The sequence below is a fragment of the Rhamphochromis sp. 'chilingali' genome (genome assembly GCF_963969265.1).
Source record: "Rhamphochromis sp. 'chilingali' genome assembly, chromosome: 14".
NCBI lineage: Eukaryota > Metazoa > Chordata > Actinopteri > Cichliformes > Cichlidae > Rhamphochromis > Rhamphochromis sp. 'chilingali'.
Genome location: NC_137941.1, coordinates 3,686,167 through 3,709,562, shown reverse-complemented (window position 1 = coordinate 3,709,562; position 23,396 = coordinate 3,686,167). Strand labels below are relative to the sequence as shown.

The 23,396-nt window shown below is 41.5% G+C and overlaps 1 protein-coding gene across 2 annotated transcripts in view; it reads right to left on the bottom strand.

Annotated features, from left to right (window-relative positions):
- Window positions 1–6,149: 6,149 nt before the first annotated feature.
- adarb1b (adenosine deaminase RNA specific B1b) overlaps window positions 6,150–23,396 on the bottom strand; it is a 124,868-nt gene continuing 107,621 nt past the window's right edge. For both annotated transcript variants that reach the window (XM_080903862.1, XM_080903863.1), the window contains 6 exons: window positions 21,964–22,132; window positions 21,666–21,817; window positions 18,430–18,598; window positions 14,173–14,354; window positions 9,950–10,128; window positions 6,150–9,264 (listed from right to left, as the gene is read on the bottom strand). In XM_080903862.1, the coding sequence (XP_080759988.1) occupies window positions 9,088–9,264; window positions 9,950–10,128; window positions 14,173–14,354; window positions 18,430–18,598; window positions 21,666–21,817; window positions 21,964–22,132 (1,028 nt within the window). In that variant the 3' untranslated portion in view covers window positions 6,150–9,087. The remainder of the gene's footprint in view (window positions 9,265–9,949; window positions 10,129–14,172; window positions 14,355–18,429; window positions 18,599–21,665; window positions 21,818–21,963; window positions 22,133–23,396) is intronic.

The window sequence follows — 23,396 nt, the reverse complement described above, 5'->3', positions numbered from 1 at the left end:
GCCTGTAGAGTCTGATGTGTAGCTCTTCACTTTTTCGTTCGATTTTTTTGCAGTTTCACTGAACATTGCATGGGTTCAGGCTTCGTATTTAGGCTTAGATTAGTAACTGTCTTGAATGTTTTCCTCTTGTGGATCATCTTTCTCACTCCAGGATGATGGAATTGTTTGAGAATGCCCTCATAACCAATCCCAGATTAATGTGTAGCAACAACTGCTTCTCTGAAAGCATTGATGACGTCTGTCCTGCTCGGCATTGTGAATGCTCCAGACCGACAAACTGCCAAAACGTTCGCTGTCACGGGCATAGTCACAATGGCTGATGATTATTTAACCAGCTGCTACTAACCCTCTTAAACTCCACAGAAGACGTTAGCTTGTCCTCAGTTTTTCACACACTGCTTCTGCATTTTAACCAAATTTTGGTTAAATAATTAATGATGTGTAATACTGCATGTTTTTAGTACGTTTGAGGTTGTATTGACCTCATTTTAAAACCAGCAAAGTACCAGATTGTGAAAGTGAAAGAGGGTGCACTTTCTTTTTAGCATGATTGTATAACTCCAGACCTATGGCAGCCATTTTTAAGTACTTGTGTATATTTTGCAGAAATAAAGATTTTGGCCACAATTATAGAGGGTGATGCTGAAACATTGATGTGTTATGCTGACATCAGCATTGATAATATGGAAATTTCACGATAATGATATCTGCAGTGTTTTCATATATCATTTGAAAAAAAGAAAGTGTACTTTATTGACCCCCGTGGGGAAATTCCTCTCTGCATTTAACCCATTCACTCAGTGAGCAGCCATTGGGCACCCGAGGAGCAGTGTGTAGGGACGGTACCTTGCTCAGGGGTACCTCAGGGTAGCTGTTCAGGGGAATCAAACCCCGACCTTCCGATCATGGGGCCACCACTCTACCTACTGAGCTATCCCTGCCCATTCGTGCTGATAAAAGCATTGTTAATATGGAAATATGAATCTTTTTGTGTCACTGTGAAGTCAATGCTGCACTGAAAAAAGAGCTCAAACAAAGAAAGTGTTTATGTTCTCCAAGCACCAAGATATTATTTAAAGTTTGGAGACAATGAAACTAAAGCTTTTTCCTAATTCGTGTGACCATGACCTTTAGACATATGACACTGAAGCATTACATATTAAAATGGTATTATCCTCATATGTCTGGAGCAGAATAATTTGAAATCTTTGGCTTTTATAAGCTGTAAAAAGTTGAGATTTAAAATTAATTGTGTTGGAAAACTTTTGCAAAACTTTATGGCATCACTGTGACTTCAAGGCGAGGCGTCATATTGAAAAAATAAAAAAGTGTGCTGTACAAATCTCTCCATGATATATTGCTCTATAGGAATTTTTTTTCAAGGTTAACTTTGACCTTGGGCACTAACAATGAAGGTCAGTAGTTATGCCCCCTAGGCCTGGTATATTGCTGTAAAGTATGAAGACAGTCCATGAAAACTGGGTTATAAGTTTTTGCTAATTTTCACATTTCATGTGACCTTGGCTTTGACTTTGACCCAGTGATATTGTGAAAACTCTGGATGCTAGTCTGCTAACAAACTGAACTGATTACACACTCGCTCACTTTGAGCAGAGTAAGATATACCAAACCACATGAGCTGTAACTGCTGGTTTAACGTCCTCTTCTTATAAAATGTGTCATATTCATACTGTGTTAAAGTATTACTTCCCACCTACCGTTAGAAAAGCACATTTTTGGCTGTCTTGAAATGCTGTTTTATTAATGGTTCATGATTATTATTGTACGAACCCGAGGCCTAAACTTCCTCAGTCTGTGGTCCCACTGCAGCTCATTATGCCCCCTCGCAGTCTTTGTGAGATGCAGACAGCATTGATGTGCTCAAAATACATTATTTGGCACTTTACTGTTTTATTAAGTATTTCTGAGATTTTTTTTATTCCCAAGCCGTCAGAGAAAGTTTGTACTGGAAGGGCAGCTGCTGGGAAGAGAGACAAGGCTGCAGGTTTCTTGCTACTTTTTTGTTGTTGTACCTGTCAAAGCATTTTTGTCAGCGGGTCTCTCGGTGCACTACACCGGCATCAGCTTATAATTTTCTCGTTTAATGAGCTCGCTCGGGTGGACAGTCTAGTGTGTCAGTTAGGAGAAGTTTATAATCTACAGAATGAATTCATCATCGTCAGCTCATATCATCAAACACGCCGCCCTTTGATTTCATTTTTCTTTTATAATCACACTTCAGTCTGGAGACTGTCTTCACTTGTCTCTTTGCTTTGGTTTCAGTGACAATGAGTTAGTGCTATCACTTGATAAAACACTCGCACACACAGTGGGCACACACGAAGACACAAGGTCACAGACACACTCCAACCAGTGAATAACAGCAGGCTCGAGGTGGAGACTGGTCTTGCCATGTGATTCGCCACATACATCAACTCTGTTGAGCAGAAAATTGAAATGGAAATGTGGGCCTTGGAAGAGTGTGGCTTCCATTTACCCCTGGACCAAAGCTAATGATTTGTCATTTCTCTCAGGGACACAAGCTGCTGCCCTCGCTCTCACACGTATACCGCACCAGGGGGGCTGAGCCGCCTCACCGGCCTCTACTGTATGTAGTCATGTTTCATTTTATTTCCACATTTGTGCTCCGTGTGTTGCTGAGACGGTTGTTTCCAGTGGTTTTATATTATAGTAGTCTAATTTAAGTAACATTTGTGAACGTCATATCAAATTCATTCATTCATTTTCTGTCACTAGTGACAAAAACAACAACACATGACACTAACAAAGCACATATAGCTGCTGGATACTGTATGACTTTTATCTCTGACAAATGTGATAATATTAACATTTATGCAAAGAGCAACATGGTATCGGAGACTCAGCAGATGGATTTTTGCATTATTGAATTCACCTGTCACGACTGTTTGAATCTGTTTTTCGAGCTTTCATCATGTCAGCGTGGGGGTGGGGGGTTTAAAGCAGCCATGTGTGATTTATTATTGATCCGGTGTCGGTATCTTCTGGGATGCTGATCAGACGCGCAGACAGAAACATCGACTTGAAACACATTTTAAAAACATTCTCTGTCGACTGTATGCACGCCGTGATTTCTTCGTGCGCGGTTTCACATTTTTCTGAGATCTTCATTTATTTAAAGAGTTTGAAGATTGCTTTATGGTTACCGGTCAGTCACGGTAGTAAAAATAAAACCCGAAAACAACACATGTGTCTGAAGGCCGTTGTGTTCACAGCTAAACTCCTTAAACTGACATAAACTGTGAAACACATTTGCTAATTGGGCATGCTAAAATTCTCTTTTTAATGAGAAAACTAAGCTACTTTCATGAAATAGGAGAAATGCTTGGAATGCATTTCAAATATTTTACACATTTTTGAGATTGAGAAATAAATGTTTTTACCTAAATATACCTGCAGCGACAGCAGGCAGCAGTAAGGGTGCATTTCAGTAATGATGCTGCTTGTTAATCGGCAGATTTGTTAAGTCAAACATGCATCAGAGTATATCCACTATGAACGATGCTATAAAGCACAGGCAACTTGGGCTTGAGGTTTTCAGGTAAAGTGTGCATACATCCTGTTTTATACATCCTGCTGATTAATACAGCAGCTGATCCGAGTCGGTCCATGTGGCACTGTTGTGAGTTGTGCCGGTAAGTTCATGTTCTGTGGGTATGAAACCAGAATAGCATCCAGACCATCTCCAGGCTCTGTGCTCTGGTACATTCGTCTGTACTGACAGAGCATGTTTACTTATCACAACTTAAATAATAGCTTCCATTAAAAACGACATCTTAAACACCAATAACTGAAGCTCTGTTGAAAGTTCATATCACATCTTTAATTTGAAGTGTACATGATTATGATAAACTGGCATCAGAGCAGATAACCGGCCCTTCTCTTGGCTGAAAAGCTCTTTTCCTGCTTTTGCCACATTTAGGATTACAGAATGTGTGAATTTGATGTACTTCTCTGGCTCTGAGTACACAAAATGCTTCTGTGTACTTCTGCATCCACCCTGTTGCTCCTGTCAAAAGCTAAATTATTACTAAATGTCAAAATGCCAGCTCCACTGGCAGCGATACACGCCCAAACCATAACAGAATCTGCTTTCCTTGCTTTCTTCCAACATTTTGATCGAGGTTGATTTTTGTTTCAGTAGCCCATAAAACTTTGTTATGCTACTCTGCAGGGTTTAGTGTTGTGTGTTTTTGCAGAATACAGCCTGATTGCTCGGTTTCAGAGGCTGAGTATAGGCTTGTGATGAATGCTCTGGACCCTCTTTTCATGACCATCCTGTAGAACATTCCTCACTGATGGATTGTGGTTTTCACTACCATGAAAATGATTTTCCACTCATGACAAGATTTGTGCTCCTCGGTCCCTGTGGTGCGTTCTTCTTGAGTAAAACTCCTTTTTCGAAGTGTACGAACTGTTAATTTGATAAACTACTTCTGATATCCCTCAAAAATAGTTTTTGAACATAACTAATCTTCTTTGCATGTGTGGTCAACTCTAGTCCTGAATCCACACTCACAACTGTGAGTCTACACAAAACCTCAGCACCAGTTTAAAAGCATTTGTGCAGCAACAAGTGCCCAAATTCTTTTACCAATAAGAGCTTCACAGTTTTCAATATAGCTGGCCATGACATAAAGCCTCACGACTGATATATACAGTATAGATAGCTATATAGATGGATACTCGCTGGCCACTTCATTAGATACACCTGTTAAACTCCTCATTGATGCAAATATCTAACTAGTCGTTCACAAGAAAGTGAGGCGATGCATGTAGGAGTGTAGACATGGTTAAGACGATCTGCTGAGATTACACCGAGCATCAATGGGAAAGAAGTGCGATTTTAAATGTGTTATTGTGTTTGCTGGCTGGTCTGAGTGTTTGGGAAACTGTGGATCTACCGGGACGTTTTGCACAACCATCTCTGGGGACTACAGAGAATGGTCTGAAGGCCAGCAGCAAAACACCCACTCGTTGCAACCAAGCTATGAACAAGACCACACCTGTCAGCTAAGAACACTAAACTGATGCTACAGTTCACTCAGATTCACCAAAATTACACCATAGAAGATCGGAAGAAGTTTTCTGTTTGGATGGTAGGGTCAGAATTTGGTATAAGCAAGACAGCCTGCCTTGTATCAGTAGTTCAGACTGCTGCTGATGTTGTAATGGTATAGAAATTATTTAGGAAACACTTTGGGCCCTTGTATCAACTGATGCCCAACCAGCTGAGTATTGTTGCAGACCATGCCACTATCTTCATAACCACAGTGTATCATCTTCTGATGTCTGCTTCCAGCAGGAGATCGCACCATGTCACAAAATACAGATTATCTCAAACTGGCCATCTGTGAAATTAGCATCATGGATGTGCATTTCAACACGGACCAAAATCGCTGAGGAATGTTTCCAGCAACTTGTTGAATCAATGGGATCAAGAATTAAGGCAGAAAGGGGGTCTGATACTAACACGGTATACATCGTAAGTATGCATCGTACTTATTTATATACACACTTACAGAATGCATTAGAAATACAAAGTCTAGAAACAAAATCGACTGATTGAAAAGTGGGATAATGTGTATGACCCGGACGTTCACATCGACCCTGCTAGCCTTTGAAGGGCTGTCACTGTAAAATGATGCAATGACTCAAAGCTCAGTTTTAACTAAGTGCAGTTTTGAAGTCAGAGCTTTTATGATGTAGTGTTTTCACTTAGTAACAGTTTAGTCATAGCAAGCACAAGTTAAATCCTCCACGCATTCTTCATCCAACACACATGAACTACAGTTTAGACTGTGGAGTTTGTCTCTGTGTCCCAATCTGCTGCAAACCTGAAGTGATGCTCTCGCATGATTTCATACTCACTCTCTCTCTTTCATACACACACAGAAATGCGATAAAAAAAGAATCCCAACCATGTGAAAAAGTAAACTAAGAACTCTTTTATTCTTTTTTGTTCACTTTATATATCTATCTTTAGCTGTTAACTCTTTTTTTTTTCTACACGAGTCCTTTAAAAGTTTGTCATCATGCTAGGTGCAGCTTCAGTGTTGGTAGTACATGCAAAGTTGTAGTTTTTGTCAGGGGAGGGTTTCACACATTGGACAACTGCAGAAGGAGAAGAACGGAGAGCAGTGGCTCTGGAAATCAGTTAACAAACACTGACCGATCTGGAGTCACCAAACAAAAGAAACATAATAATAATAATTATAACAAATAAATAAAAAAGAACCCCACCAATGGGTGCAGCTTCAGAAGGGGTGGGGTGGAGGGGTGCACTGACCATCATTGAGGATTCACAAAGGGTTAAGCAGAAGCAGTTCAGTTCTTGCAGATAGTTTGATCCATCTAATCCATAAATGGGGACTTTGTCTTTTTTTAAATATATATACATATATATATATATATGTATAGAGAGAGAGATCATGACATCATCTGTTGACATCTTTAGTGCAGTTAAAAATGAAAACAAAATCCAACAAGCAGGCAGTCTTTAGGGGGAAATATCTATATTAAAAAATCTCAGACTTTGCAGTTTAGAATAAACGAAGAACACCAACAGAAAACCGAAGGAGCAGAAGGGGAGGAAAACTCGACACTCTGTTGGTTTTGGCCTGATGTTACAGGAGATATTATCAGTATTGCTCGAGACTTTGGTCTGGATCTGTTTGTCGGGGGGGCACTGGATACTTTTTAAGTTTTTTTTTTAACTTTAACTCTACTCTGGGAGTCCCCGCTTCCTGCTTTTTAAATACTGACTAAAAACAAACAAACAAAAATACCCCCAAAAACAACCAAGTATAAGTGAAAGGTACATACATGACATCACACGTGCCAGCTGGTGGATGCCACTTTGAGCTTAGGCACTTTACAGTGCATATTTTTTTTTTTAAAACATGGGTGGCTACAATGGGGATGAAGCATGTTGACCCCGGCAGTGTTAGTGCCATGCTTTATGGTGCCCAGTGAGTGACACAGAATCACAAATACTTACTTAGCAACAGTAACATCTTCACAATCTCGGCAACAGAGGAGGGATCAAAACCTTTTGGGGTTTTTTTTTTTTTGTACAGGTCAGAAGACGTGTTGCCTTTGTTGCTCCTTATTTACACAGAACTAGTATTTTGCAGCAATAATGATCGCAGCTCACAATATACACATGATCACTGATTGACAGCTACAGATGCACTAAGAAGCCTGACATTTGTATTTCTCCCACTTTGAATCGAGCACATTGTTTTTGTACAAAGTAAAAGTAGTACATTGTTGTGCGGGTATGCAAAAGACCGGACAGTAAAGGGTCGATGCCACAATGTTAGATATTTGAAAAAGAAAAGGAAAACACTGGGGCAGAAACACACATGGACATCATCATCTTTGGTGAAAATCTGACAGGAATATGCTTAAAGACAACCTGAGCACACACATTAATTGCACGCACACCCGCACATAGAAATTTCCCGCAGCTGGAAATAGGAAGTCACCGCGGGAAAACATCCTCATTTACAAATTGAAAACATGAGGACATTTATGCACTCGGGGTGTACAGGAATCGAGTTAATTCACAACATGGAATATGCAGCTAACATGTTTCTTAACTGGGCGTAGAGAGGACGAGGATGAACATGACATCACACTGTGATACATTTTAGCATACGACTTCTGAGTCTTCTCATGCAGGGGTTGCATTTTACTCTGCTGTTCGTCTAGCTGATTCCGCACACAATAATGTGGAGGGATTGCATCTAGTGATATACTGTATGTGCTGCTACAGTACATATATACCATGTCATCTGTCAGCCATCATTGTTCCCTGCAACAAAATGACATAATTACAAGATCTGAGAGGTCCGTTATACTATCGCTATGTTCACTGTGGCATTAGCCCCAGTCCTCAAATGCCTAAGGGTGAAAAAAATAATTGTTCCCATCCCCCCCTTCCCTCAAAAATTAAACAATCAATCACAAGAAATCTAGAAAATAGAGACAAAGATTCAAAGCTGCCTGTGGAGGAAGATGCTGGCATTCATTCAACATCATTCGCCGACGGACGCACGGGGCTCCCCATCCTACGTTTTCCGCTCTGCAGGCCTCTAAGTTCAGTTTCCATGCAAAGCCATGGCTTGGATCAAGAAAAAAATACAACGTGCAGCACCTCCCAAAGCTTCTCCCAAGACCCAGGCGAGGGGTGGGGGTGGGGGGGGGGGGGGGGGGGGGGGGGGGGGGCAGTCAACGTGACCCTCACCCCTCCCTCGCATCTGTTCAAGTATGAAATGAGAGTGACATAAAATAACTTAAAAATCATACGCACAGATGAATGAACACGACATAAAAATAAAGGAAAGAGCGCTACGACGCTGTCACACCTGCCTTATAAACTCTTTCCAGTCAGTGACTCAAACAGGGCGACAACATTTTGTAACATTTGTATCTTTAATCCAGAGGATAAGAACACGTAGTCTCAGCTAAGGAACGGACCAAATAACACACATTAAACGTTACAACGCTTATGTTTTTCTCAGCACTAGATTTACATCTTGAAGATTTATGCATAACTAAATTAAAATTTGTCAGTGTCATTAATTTTAGCAAAGATATATATTGTTTTAGGTCCATATACATTGGTTTTAGTCAACAAAGATCCCGTTTCTAGGCTACATTCCGACCTAAATTAGCTACTTATTGATCAACAAGACAGAACGGTATAATTTCAGCTTCCACATCTACGCCATAAGAACAAGATTTCTCTGGGAAACAAATGGGTGCGTGTTAAACGAAAAAACAAAACATGGATTCCAGTTTTACACAGTAAAATCAAAGTAAAAAGTTAAATCAAAGACACGAGGCTGATGTCCTCTGAGGAATGAGAATGATGAGTTACGGATGGTTTGTGAAACGGCGCACGTTCATTTCCACAAATACAAAGTGCACGTGCGTGCTGACACATGGGACGGAAGTAAGTGTCTGCTTGTTAATACGGGGGCTCTCTCAGGCCTGGGTCAGGGAAAGAGGAGGGGGTGGTTAAGGAATCCCTCGACTCCCTCAGGAGCTGAGGGTGAACTGGTCTTGCTCGATGGGCTTTTTGACCCAAGCCCCCAAGCCGGCCTTGTGGAAGGCCTTGATGAGCGCCTGCTTGGCAGAGTGGTACTCTGTGGCCGCCTGCTTTGCTTCGTGGTAGGAGCTCGGCTTCGACACCTTGATCCGCAAGATGGACGACAGCTGAGGACGCAGAGAAAGGAAAGTAAGCAACAGAATAACAGAAACAAACCAAAAACAACCACGCATTAATCTAAAATCTCAGCTCCTACCACACAAAGAAAAAGAAACTTGTTTGCACTCCTTGGAAGTCAGGCTCTGACTACTAACGTGTCTAAACGTTAAATTATATTACTGGGAAAGTGGACGAAGTCAGTGGGTGTATGATAGCAGGGAGATGTTCTCACACACACGCCTCAGCACAGTGCAACGCACTCCACATCACAGTCATGCCAGAAAGCGATGCTAATGTTAGAAAAAACTGCTCCTTGAGCCAATCCTTTGGACTTTCTGTAGCCACAGACCCAGCTTTCATTCTCAACATTTAAGTTGAGTCTGTTTGACACCAAAGTTGACCTTTGCTCTCTGTGCGAGGTCAATAATGACATCGCTCACGTGCAAACAATCAGAACAGAGCTTCCAAGGAATGACCTCGTAGCTTAGCTGCGATTCCTGAGATGCCACACTGAAGTACGTGTGGTTCAGACGTGTACAGCTCGTGATGCTGACTGCAGCTGACCTCAGTCTGTTTATGACTCACTGTCACAATCACTTATGTAAGAAACTATAGTTATGTCGCGTGACTCAGCACGTCTGCGCCAGTATTACAGCGAGGTGCGTGTGAATGTGCGCTCTGGCCTCGCCGTACCTTGGAGTGAAGGCGCACCCAGCGGCTGTAGAGTGCGTGTTTGCAGAGCCGTGAGGCGCGGCCCATGTCGTCCTTGCCCGTGGTTGCGTTGATCACCTCCAGGGCCTGGTCACCCACCGTCCAGTTCACACTGAAGTTTGGAGCCTTGCCTGGCTGCCTGGCTTCAGCATTACTTATACCTGCCATTAAAAACACCCAGAGTCAAAGACCGAGCGAGGCTGCAGGTTAAAACAGAGACATTTTTATTTATAGGACCTCCGCAGAATGTAAAAATCTTTTGTTAACATTACGTCAATGCCAGAAATGGAATAATTGCACGGCACCGCTCCAGCGAATTCCCACAGCACCCAGACTTTCTATTACCTCATGTGTGGATGTATTAAACAATGAAGGAAGTACCCAAACATGGCAGTCCATCCTTCCAAAGGACAGCTGTTCCCACAGCTGCAATATCTCTAAACAGGACAGTTTTTCTTCTTCTCATTTCATTTTGTCTAACTCAGTAGAGACAAACAGTAGAATCCACCTGGGGGGACTGTGAGGACAGAGCTCGCTCTCGTCTAACACACTTCAGGGCTTTGGCCTCCACTGTATCTCAAGCATAAATGGGAGATATATGGATGCCATAAATCCCTGTGTCTTCCTCTGTGTGTGTGTGTGTGTGTGTGTGTGTGTGTGTGTGTGTGTGTGTGTGTGTGTGTGTGTGTGTGTGTGTGTGTGTGTGTGTGTGTGTGTGTGTGTGTGCATTAAGCTCCTTGGTTCCATTTGGCAGCACTTGTGGCAGAAGATGATTTAAAGGGGATGAAATCCTCAGCGCTCTAACGCCACAGCACTTTCACCGCTAAAAACTCTCTAAAGCGGAAAAGGTTAATAACCTTCCACCATTATCTCCTTTACTTGCCATTTAGAGGGAAGGAGCAGGGTGAGCTAAATGTACATCCCGGCTGTGTGATATGAAGCCCCATGTCATCCCCCAGGATGTAAAGGAAATCTCCACAGTGCCACTCATTCCACTTGTTTGATATGGACTGCCCTATATTCATGGCAGCACAATGAGCAGTGTAAGCAGTGCTGTAGCAGTGTGGTATTTTCTTGACCTTGAACTTTGCTTTGCGTGTTTGTATCAGCGCACAGCTGGGCAAGAGAGGCACGGCCAGCTGGATGTTTTCAAAATTTTAATTAAACACTGGCTCGTGTTTGATGGAGCTCAAGTAGGAAAGTCAGAAAATGACTCTCAGTTTCTTTAGAAATGAATGAATGGATTTGTATTCAGTTTGAAAAATTCAGACTCAGAATATAACACCGTTAGGTGGAGGCGGCTGCTGCAGAATAATCACCCACACCTCTAAAGAGCATCACTACCTCCTTTCCCACATGAGAGCTAGTTTTATTGGTCTGCATGTGTATTTTTAATTTATTTATTGTTTTGTGGTGTTGCTCCTTCACTTCTGCTTCTCTGTACAATCTAACTCATCAGGACAATCCAATTTCCACAGCAAAGTGTCTTCATCCATTTTATGAGGGACTGATTTCGTTTGGTTATCATCCACGAGCTGTTTCAGAGCACTGACGAATGATGCTGACAGCATATTTTTAAATATCTGCGACCTGTGACGTGTATTCAGAATCCTTCTGTCTGTTTTGGACTTTGTGATGATGCTACATGTACATGAAGAGGAACAGCAGATGTGCTTTTGAGACACTTTCAAGTTAAATGTTCGGGAAACAAAATATATGGTCTTCTGCAAAGCTCGCCCAATGGGGTTTGATGATTATTACATTGTTACATCTGATGGCAAAACCAGTGAAAGGGTACATGCCTCAAGTATCTGGATGGATGGATAGATGACAAGATCTGCACAGATCTGTAATGGTGAAGAGAGATCTGAGCGTGAAAGTGAGGCTGACAATTTACCGGTCGATCTACGTTCCAACCCTCACCTGTGGTCACGAGCTCTGGGTACTGGCAGAAAAAAATGAGGTCGCAGATAGCAGCAGTGGAAATGGAACTGAAATGGAAATTTCCTTCATTTGGTAGCTGGGCTTTCTCTTAGTGACAGGACTCTGGAGAGATTATATCTCTCGGTTGACTTGGGAACGACTTGGTGTGCCCCACCCCTCAGATGAGGTGGACGTGATGACTGTCTGGGCCTCTCTGCTTAGACTGCTGCCTCCGGACCGGAATTGTCCAAAATAACCGGATTTAAGGATTTCCGGATAGAAGGATGGACAAGTTTCTCTTTAATATATACGTTGCTAATCTCATTAGTAATCATAAAGTGATGCTTGGTTTTTACTTTACAAAATAAATCTTACTTTACTAACTTGTGTTTTTTTCCTGTAATTGATTATGATGATATATTGTATATGCATGCTTCCTCCTTCATCCCTACATTTTATTACAAATGCAAAGTCTCTGACTCACCACGACGTTCTTTATGGTTTGTGGTTTGGCCGTCTGGTATATTTTAGCATATTTTTCTCTATGAAGCCACTCTAGAACTTCCAGTCTACAGCAGGACCTTTCTCCCAGCTACACTCTTCTTAATGGTTGCTTCTGGATGTACCTATAGCTCTGACAGATCTGGGGAAAGCAAAATTTTCTTCTAATGTGTCTTATAATAATTTACAGTATTTTGATTTGATTTTGATCTTAGCGGGACATCATGATAAAATAAAGGTGACAATAAAATGTGACGAAAGGACCCTGAGTGCCACTGTACAAACTTTGCCTATTATTGTTTATTATTCATTGCTCATTAAACCCATTTGGCAACTGTCAAAATCTGTGACAGCTGTAACTCTATAACCATAACTGGACTTTAGGCTTTTTTTTCTGAAACACAAAAAAAATTGCAAGAAAAGGAGCGATGAATGGATTAAACTTTTGAAATCTAGTTAAAGATTTATTTTTTCAAACCAATAAATCTCTCTGTATAAATAAACATCGTCTGTAAGCTGGTGCTGGACACTGGGCTCATAGCAGCTCCACATTTGCCAAATTATATGAGTTACGTAACGATGTTAGTGGCGACTGTGGTTCGCTGTCTGAAATAAAAACTTGTTTGTGTGTCTTTTGTCTACTTCAGTCTGAAATTAAAGACCCAGTGTTTCAAAAACAGCCCACTGCTGTCACTGGAAACTGCATTTATGTGGAAAGAAGGAGCTTCTACGACAGCTGCTACGGCCAAAGGCTTTGTGCAGATGAGTTATTGAAATCGTGTTTTAGAATCAGTTTTAGTAACAAGGAAATAATTTCTCTCTTAGCAGATAAACAGAGCACAATAATGAGTTCAAGGACGTTGAAAAGATGGTGCAGAAAGCTGAATCAGAAGGAAAAAACACAAACTTGTAAGAGTTGGCCAAACTTCTGCAAAATGAAACAGCTGGGAATGAACAAATGCAGGGATACTGACAGGTACGCCCTCATGCAATAAAGAGGATGCATGTTACATCAGAAAAACACAAAAACTCGCCTACACAAGGCATTTTGTAGAGAGTAGCAGCAGCAGGAACTCTCCGCATTTCCACCTTTTTTCTCAAAATTAACAATACATATTTTTTTTCTTAATGCGGCCCTAATACTCATTTATAAGCTTCAAAGCAACTGTAAATAAGCAGGGCTGGAGCCAAACATTTACATAATAATTTATGACTTCTTGCAAATGTCTTTATATACAATATTTTAAATGAAAAACAATATTAAGTGGAAAAAGTGGAGCAGAAATGCAAATGGAAAGCAGACTCATCTTTCCTCAAACACAGCATTGTCTTACAAAAACAACCAAAGTACAAAGACTGCATGCTCTGCATCTAAAAATAGAAAGTTGAAAAGAGAGAGAGAGAAGAAAACACTGCAGGAGTCCTGGTCTATACAGCCTTTTTAAAAGGTCAAGACAATGCTGAAAATTTACACAAAATGATAAAGCTATTCAAATTCCACAGGAACTAGGTAAATGTCAGCTCAGATCCAACAAAAGGAGAAAAGCAATAACTGTCTTCCTGTTCCTGCGGGACTGACTGACCAGCAGGGTGAATTAATGTGTTTACTGCTTAGGATTAAAATCTGCAGGTCGATTGGTAAAGATTAACACAGTGATCCTCTCAACCCGTGAAATCGTGATGACTGATCTATAACAGCAGAGATCTGCAGAAGGAAACTTGATGATGCACTTTTCTTACTTTCCCACCTCATCTACATCAAAGAAGGCGAAGGCTCTTACCGCTGAGAAGAGGCCTGTTGAGGGTGAACTGCTGGGGCAGGTCTTCGATATCTGCGATGCGCTGGTACATGGCCCTGGAGAGGTGGTCAGCATGGTAAAGGCTGCCCAGGATTATGCTGGAGAAGTAGATTGGCTCTGTGAAGTAGCTCATCAAGGAGCCCTGGATGCCCACCACGTTCCACCTGCAGAGAGAAAAGCACACGAGCTTCACAACAACTTCAACGTATCATTGAGGCAGTTTTAGGATTTCAGTGTACAGGCAGCACATCGCTGTAATGTTCACAGGCTGGCTGGAATACACACAAAAACAGAGTTAATACTGCATATTAGTACATGAACACTGAGTCCTATCTGACGTCCTACAGCCATCTACAGTGTGAGGTATCCAATTCCATTTTTCCCAAACTTCTGTTTATTTCCAGGCTGTGCCATTAGCCATCTTTCCCCAGTCACTCTCCTATTTACATGCTCTGTGAAGCAGTGCCTGCCCTCCTCGCAGAAAGACAAATACATAAGGAGCCAGAGAGAGAGAGAGAGAGAAGTTTCTCTAACTCTCTCTCTCTGGGTAGATGGAGAAAGAGTCAGTAAGGGTGTGAAGGCAAAGAAAAAGCGAGAGCGAGAAAAATGAAGAAAAATAACAGATGTGGGAAATGTTAGAGAAAGGTGGTGCTGAAGGCTGCTGGCATCTTATACAGTGCATTTTATCTGTCAACAAATCCCATCGAAAGCTCAAAACCCAGTGATGACCTGCTTTCCAGACCGTGCACATGGCATTCAGCTCCAAACCCACCGAATTCAAAGACATACATCTGCAACATTTGAAATGTTTAATCAAAGAAAAAGGCTCTTTTCACTGACAGGTTACTCCTGCTATCACTCACTGCTTGGGTACGTTTGATGAGGTCTAATGCTCCAAAACTATTTGGTTACGTTGAAGCAGCAAAGCAACTGGTTTATCTTTTTGGCCTCAAAATATTCCTGTTAAGGTTTAATCACTAAAACTATTTAGATGAATGAAAAGCTCATTTTTAAGACAGAGAAATTATGGCAGAAAATCCATGTTTCAGTCACACCAGAGGAAAATCAGGGAGGCAACCTCGTTACTAGGAATATTTGGTGATTGCTCGGTCCCTGTATTTAATTAGTTTATGAACAGTGACCGATAGCAAATAGTTGCATGCAATACCCTCAACCTCTGGACTCGACTGCACAGTGCAACCTATCTCCAAACAGACAGATTGGTGATGGTTTTTATAAAACTGCAAACCATAATCTATAATCCAGTTTTTAAACAGACACAGATTACTAATGCACTGAACCGTCTGCAGCGACAGGCACGACTTGTGCGCAACATGTCAGATCTATGAGATTCTGAACGAAAGCTTTTAAGGTGAATTTCTGTGTATGTACACGACAGCAGCTTTGCAAGAAACGGCAACAGAGTTGAAATTTACACATATTTATCACAGTTAATCTCTGTAACTGCCACTTTGACCCAATTCAGTCTCAAACTTACATCACACTGAAATGTCTTTTCGCCATTTTATTGCTGTCCTGATGCATCAAAGTCACTCTGCAGATGGCTGAGAGTGGTTGCAGACCTAGTCTCAGCCTTCGAAGCAAACATTTCAAAGGCAATGAGACTGAACGTTCATTGCACACAGTCACAATAATTTCGTCGACATAATTTTGTTTGTGTTGTGCTCTCCAGCAGCATCAAAACACCTTTAATGTATCTTCTAGAGTCCAGTCGAGTTCACTAACAGGATGTTTGTGAGATGAGGCGTCAGAGTAATTACGTCCAATAATATGATAATAAGGGTGGGACCAATACACTGTCTATATTTATACTCAAAACAAAGCATCTATACTGTGATAGTGTTGCAGGAACACCATCATCAGTTACATCAGTTCCAATGATGACTCGTGATACTGAAGGTTTTTGACAACACAGCTACAAGGCACAAAAAACCCTAATGAACAAAAGTGTTGGTTACAAAAGTGATGCTGCTACTTAATTGGACAACTTCATCACTGGCGATGGTGTTCCTGTTGCATTCGCTGACATTGAGAGAAAAACCGTGAGTATCACTACCCTTTGTCTTTAGGAGAACATTACAAAATGAGGGTTGGCTAGCTCTTCTCATTCTCCCTTTTACTTCAGGCAGACTGTTTGAGAGTCTGTGAAATTACCAATGTGAACCCAAAACAATCAAAAATAATATGCACACATGCAAAAGACCGCAGGCTACACAGAGGGTCCATTGTTTCCGTATGCAATATTCTGTGTGCGCGTTTGTGAGAAGGCGTGTGTGGAACGGCGGGAGGGCAAAATAAAATATCTAAATTCACTGTAGCTGCGAGCAGGAAAGCACACGTTCACACATTCTGCTGCAACACACACACACACTCACGCTGTTTCATCACAGCAACACGGTGACACATATACACCTGTATCCCCTCTGAAGGACACACATACACACTGGGTAAAAAGCTACAACAATCAAGCGCGCTCACACAGAGTTATGTCGTGAGAGGCATTCAATTTCATTCCTGTCCTGTCAAACATCACTGTATTGCTTTATCGCTTTTTTCCCTCCCCCCAATACCGTGCTTTGTGCGTCTACACACAGATTGTACACACTCAAATGAGAACAGGGTCAGAATAGGTCAGAAAGCACACGTGATGAGCTGTTACAGCAATAACAAAAGAAAAGAGGAAAACCGAGAGAACAATTTGCCTTTATGCTAATGAACTCATTCAAAGGACAGACACGAGGCAGAGAATGGCTCGTTCATAACGACGCCGTGTAATCAGAGGAAAATGAGAGGAGCGAAAACAATGTGTAACGAGGGAGCACTGGGGGCACGGGGCAAAGCCTGCCCGTCAGTAGCTGCATTGAACGGCAGCCCTGTTGCTAACTATCACTCACACAGGGACAGAGGCAGGTGGGTGGAGGATTTCTGACACAGCTAATAGCCGTGTCATGAGGAGGTCGCGCCACAAGTCGTGCATAATAGTTTCTCACAGTGGAAGAAAGATACTCATACCTTAATTGCTTACATGCATTTTTTTCTGCTTCTTGATTTCAGCACTGATCTGTAACTCGTGTCAACTTTAAAAATTTAGTCAGACTTAAAAACGTCCAACTTCCACCTTATTTTGCCCTCTACTGACTTGGATCCCTCCACGATGGACCACCACATAAAATCTAAATCACACAGTGAAAGGGCAGCTCACGTAGTGCAAACAGCATTTGCCAGTCAGTAGACATGTCCCTCCTCAAATACACACTCGGCATTCAATCACTCAATCCATTCGGGCAAAATATTATGATCCAGGGCACAGAAAGCGAGAGGAAGAGGAGGAGGGCTCACGAGAGGAGTTATGGAGAAGCTTCACCGTTCATCACGAGAGAGGCAGAGTGTTGCCTTGAACATGGACACAGACTAAAGATGCTATGATGTGTCTGCAAAGATGGCCCCGGGGGCAGTATATCAATTTAGCTGTCCCTGACACCCCGGGAAGGCTTGAAATGGCACGGTGGATGGACAAAGCAAAGATAAAGCGCTGTACAGTCGACTGAAGCAGTGGAAAATAAAACACCTGAAAAGAGTCTCATGTAACACATCTGGTCAGGGCTGAAACATAACGTGTTGCTTTATGTAGCCTTCGCTAAACTAAAGGTTTCTAATAACACACAGAAAGCAATTCAATCATCATATCGGTCTAAGAATGGGAGAAAACCCAACGGGTAACGCAAAGCCTGCAGGAGCATGACTCTATTGATATTGACATTTCTGTCAATATGTCCACGATGTATGGAATTGTTTCTATTAATATAATTCATCATCTTTAGTGACCTGGAATCACATATACTGTATAACAGGAGACTTGTAGGTATGTACAGACGTGCAGAAGCATCTGTTTTTTACATTTCTGATGGTGTTGACTTAAACCTTCAGCTTCCAGCCTCCTTCATGCCAGAAACCAGTGTAGTACTAGTCGCAGTTCCAGTTCTGAGAAAACTGATTTCACCTTTGCTCTAAAAGTTACACAAATAGAAGTTAACATATTTAATTGTGACAAAGAAAGAAAAAAAATCTTCTTTAAAGTGTACTTTGATATTTTGGTTTATTTATATTGTTTTATCTGTTTTATTCGTGAAAGGCTCCTCGGTTTGTACTTTGTACTTAGAAACAGAGTTTCTGAATATTTCTAAGGACGACAACTGAACTCAATTTATCCCAAAATACCTCGCAATCTTGTCACTGCAGGACATGGTGAGTAATCGCTCCCCTTGAAGAACACCGTCCCAGGTCTGGATGGTGTTGCTGGACCTTACAGGGATGGTGCCCTCCCCGGACTCGATTTTGGTCCTCAGCTGACCCCGCGCTTTCCGGTTAGGATGTCTGTCTCCTTGGTCTGGGTGGCACATAAGCAGAAGCACATAAAGGAAGAGAGGAGTATGAGTTTAATTTACTCTTTTATATAGTTTTATGTGACACTTGTTTGATGTTTGGAACATGAAGTCTGTTGGTGATAGAGTGATACAGTTTGTTTGATCAGGAAACATTAAAGAAAGTGAATGTGTGGGTGAATCTGTTTCTTGGTGTCATTCTACTTTTCTTCAGTTAAAAAGCAGGAAAAATGAGGAAACACTGTTGAGTGGGAACCTGTTGCAGTAGCTCTCTTTTGCTTTGAATTTCTTTTATTTTCATGATTTAATGCAAACTTTTCCTTTATCAAGTCTTGTCAAGTCAAGTTTTGCAAGTCTACTTGTGTTTTTTTCCTTATATTAGACTCTTGTTAATGTATATCTCCATGAGCTGTTTGCACTGATCACCCTATGGCCTGCGGCGAGGCCTGAAATCCCGGAGGAGCTACCGAGGAAACGACTGGGCTCCAGAACAGTTTCAGGGATGATCATGGGAAATGTGAGGTGTTTGGACAATAAGATGAACAACTTGCTGAGTAGACCCAGGGGGAACACTGTGGGTGTAGTCTGATGTGTTTCACGGTCTGCTGTGGTGAGATGTTGCCTCGCTCACACTTCTTGGACCACGGTATGAACATTGCTGGCTCCGGGACTTTTTGGGAGGAAGATTAATCTGAGCCGTGAAAAGAAACGATGGCACTAGTTGCGACTGACAGTTGGTTTAATCCCAGACGTGTTACTGGTGGATAGATTCAGCCATAGCAGGCATTTGTAGAAAATATGAATAAATTATCATGAATAAATTAAATGTGTTTTTTGTGTGTTAACCTAAAAGTTTTGACATTTTCGGGAACATGAAAAACTTTCCTCCATCAGCTGATGTAGCGCTTATCCAACTGACCATGGCTGTGATAGGATGTGGATAATTAACGGATCCAGGCCGTCCTCTGCATATACAACTGGTTCGTCTAAAACCGGTTAGAGCTCCACTCCCACAGTGACTGATACAGAAAATCTTTACCACAGTTTTTAGATTTACTGAATCACTGTTTTTTTGCCTCTGTCAGTGCGCCCCAGGGCAGCTGTGGCTACAATGTAGCTGCCAACACCAGTGTGTGAATGTGTGTGTGAATGGGTGAATGACTGAATGTAGTGTAAAGCGCTTTGGGGTTCTTAGGGACCAGTAAAGCGCTATACAAATGCAGGCCATTTACCATTTTTTGCATTTGCTATTTAACCGAGTTCCATCTTTAGTGTAACCTTCTTCTTCTGTGATTTTAAATGTGTTTTATTGAAGTTTTGCATGCTTTGGCAGCTTTATACATCCCATCCTTTGGGATGAATAAAGCATTTGCCTGTTTACACTCTTAAAGTGTCAGTCAAGGTTTTGACTTTGACATTTTAAAACAGAAGTTTTGTCTGTTGTGGTTGTGTTTTTGTGAAAAAAGTTATAAAAAAAAGTTACATAAAACCTCAAATGCCAAAAAAATTACTTTCCCCATTTCTATGCTAATATATACAAAAATCTACCTCCTCAACATGCAAAAACAGAAGCTTTGGTTGAAATCTGTTACACCACTGATCCACCATTTGTATTAAATTCAGTGTTTTTGCACTGCAGCTAGGGCTGCACGATTTTGCATAAAATGAGAATCACGATTTTTTTGCTTAGAATTGAGATCACGATTCTCTCACGATTTTCTTTTCCAATATAAATATTTATTGCACTTATTAACTGCACATCAACTTCGTAACAGTTGAGACTGAACATAAAAACAATAAATAAACATAAAAACAACAAATGTCTCACGTTTTGTCGTTGCTGCAAAATGTTGTACTGCTTGAAATTCCGTCTCCACCGTTGCTCGACACTGCGTGTACAGAGCAGGTAGTGCAACAATAGAAAAATAGTTGCGGGACGGCACTGTGTAGCGTTTGTCTAGGGTGTTGATCATTTTCCTAAATCCCTCGTTTTCACAGTGTTGATGGGAGCCATATCTTTGGTCAGGTGATAAGTAATAGCCTCCGTAATTTCTTTGTGCCTGCGGGAGTTCGACGGGTATAGGGAAGCGCTGTATAAGGTTCCCGTTACGGATGTTTGGGTGGTTGACCGGGACGGATTTTCTCCTGTCACTTTCTCGTCATCCCTGACGTGCTCTCCGTTGTTTTTTTAGCAGCCAGCTTCTGTATCACGTGGTATAAGGCTCCGCCCTTGTCATTTGTTGAGCAGGAAGAGTGAGCGCTTGTTTTCATGCAGATTACGTCCCGGATCAAAATGCGGTACAATCGTCGTCGTCTTTTTTTTTTTTTTTTTTAAATCGTTGTCATTTGGAAATGAGATCGCACATAAGTATGAATTGAGATCGCGATTTTCTAACGATTAATCGTGCAGCCCTAACTGCAGCTTAAAAAAGTTGCATCCTTGGCATGTACATTAAGTTGTTATTCAGCTGTAGAGTTTTTTGTGAGCACTTAATGGTGGACAGACTTCCTCATTGAGAATTCTGACACATACAATTGTGAAACTTAAGTATATAATAGACTGTATAGTAAACAGGAGTGATTTTTGGCACAGTCAGTTATTCTACCGGCAGTAAAAACGGCTCCCACCCAGCGTGACCCGTTATTTATTATTATGTTATCAAAGTTTTGTGCTGTTCCACCAGCAGGCGCCATCTATTCAGTGACTAATTGAATGTGGCTGTTTTTTATTCAGCCTGCCATGTGCAACGGAAGACTCTCTGACAGGAGTAAGAAGGAGGTTAATCAGACAGACAGTGTGGGTGTGCTGGGCGGCAGAAAGACTGATAGCGGCAGACAGAGAATAACAAAAAGCTATAATTACTACTGCCTTGTTTAAATGTGTCTGTAATGTGTATTTGGACAGTGGAGTAAAATTCTAATTAATTGAAATGAAGCACGAGAGGAAAACTTTACAGATTAAATTAAATTAAAAAAAACAAAACCTGTCGTCAACACTGAATACTAAACTGGACGAGACTAAACTAAAAGCACGTGAGAGCTGAGCTGGGGAGGAGACGCGAGGCTGCGTACCTTCCACTCCGGCCTCGTGTGGAGAGAAAATCCTGGCATCTCCACAGGGAGAGGTGCTGATGTAGAGGTGGAACTGAACGTTATCCTTTAACCTGTAGCCTCCCTTGTCACACAGCACAAATATTGATTTGTGGTAGTCCTCCTTGTTGTTGCTATAACCACGGATCAATGAGAAATTGAAACAGAGGCAGACAAATGTCACAAAACCTGTGTTTAAAACGGACATTCAAAGTCTAGAAGAACAGAGAGCTGCAGGATTTCATCAGATTATCAAAAAAATAAACAAATTGACACTGACCTGAGGAAGAACTCCAGCTGAGTGTAGAGGTACCTGATGAGCGAGCGTCGGGCAATTATCTCAGCGTGGCAGTCATTGAGTGCCAGGCCGCGGTCACTCATGTACTCACCGTTGATGCATTTGGTTCCCGTGGAGACACAAATGACCTGTGCTTCCTTCACATCTGTGCCTGTTTGGAGGACAGAGCCGCATTAGGACTCGTGCTCCTAATGCAAACACTATAAATTCTGTTCTTATGCCCTCGAGAAGTCACACTGCAAACATCTACACACTAGCTTAAAAGTTGTTACTGTAGCAACCACATGATGAGCTTAATTAGGTTTAATGTCCTTGTCACTGTGTTTATGCTATAGGCAAAGTGACGGCATGGAAAGACGTGTAATTGAAGCAGTAATTGGTGGGGAACTGTAGTTTGAGAGTGAGGCAGAAAGGATCGTGTAGTCAGGATAACACGTCAACGTGGCGCGGCATGCGAAAAGCTGAGAATCCCAGCTGCGCATGAAAACAGTGATGCAATCATGAACAATTTAGCTTTCCAGTATTTGCTATCTTAACTTCACTGTCTCCAAATATCTCTCAAAACTATGTCTAAAAAATGGGTTAGTTTATCGAACTGTTTCTGATGCATGAAATAAAAAGTGCCCCGAATCCTCATCGAGCCTCTCGGCAATGAGGGGAACCCCCCCCCCCAGCTGAGCAGCAACGCACCCCTGGGGATGATGCTGAACCTTCCTGTCTTTGGCCTGTGGTGATAACGATGTGTGAACTGCGTTTGATCGACGGTTTCTTGTAAAACTGGTGGAGTTTTTTTTATTAGAAGTTAAATCATTTCTGAATGTGCTACAAGCGACTACTTCTGCATCTGTGTCGTTACTAAACCGCAATAATTCAAAGAATGGACACAGTTTCACTTCTTTAAGTAAGAAATTTATAGAAAATAAAAAGATGGATACATGAATTTTTTTGCATGTTAATCTTTTGAAATTTGAAGAAACATAAAACATAAAAAATGTTGGACTTGAGCCTGGTTTTCATACCCTGTTTCACAAATTCAGCTATGGATAAGATTCCCATTTCTTTTGAATCAAGGCTACCAGAATTCAGCCTCTTTCAGCTGTTTTTGCTGTCTGTCACCTTGAGTGAATTATCTACCTAATACAGCTGCTAAATGTTCCACAGCGTTTCAGGGACTGTGTCTGCTTTCTTTTTGGTACTGAATAACTCATGGACGCAGTTTTGTTTCCAGCTGAAAGCAGCTCCCTCCTGCATCCAACAACACTGTTACAAAAGCAGCAAGAGATAAAACAGTAAAGGTGGAGGCCAGACAGCTAAATGACTGTTTTTTTATTTAATATATGCATAACCATCACACATATACATTAACTGAATATTTTTATTATATAGTTATTATACAGGTGCAGCACTTTTTAATG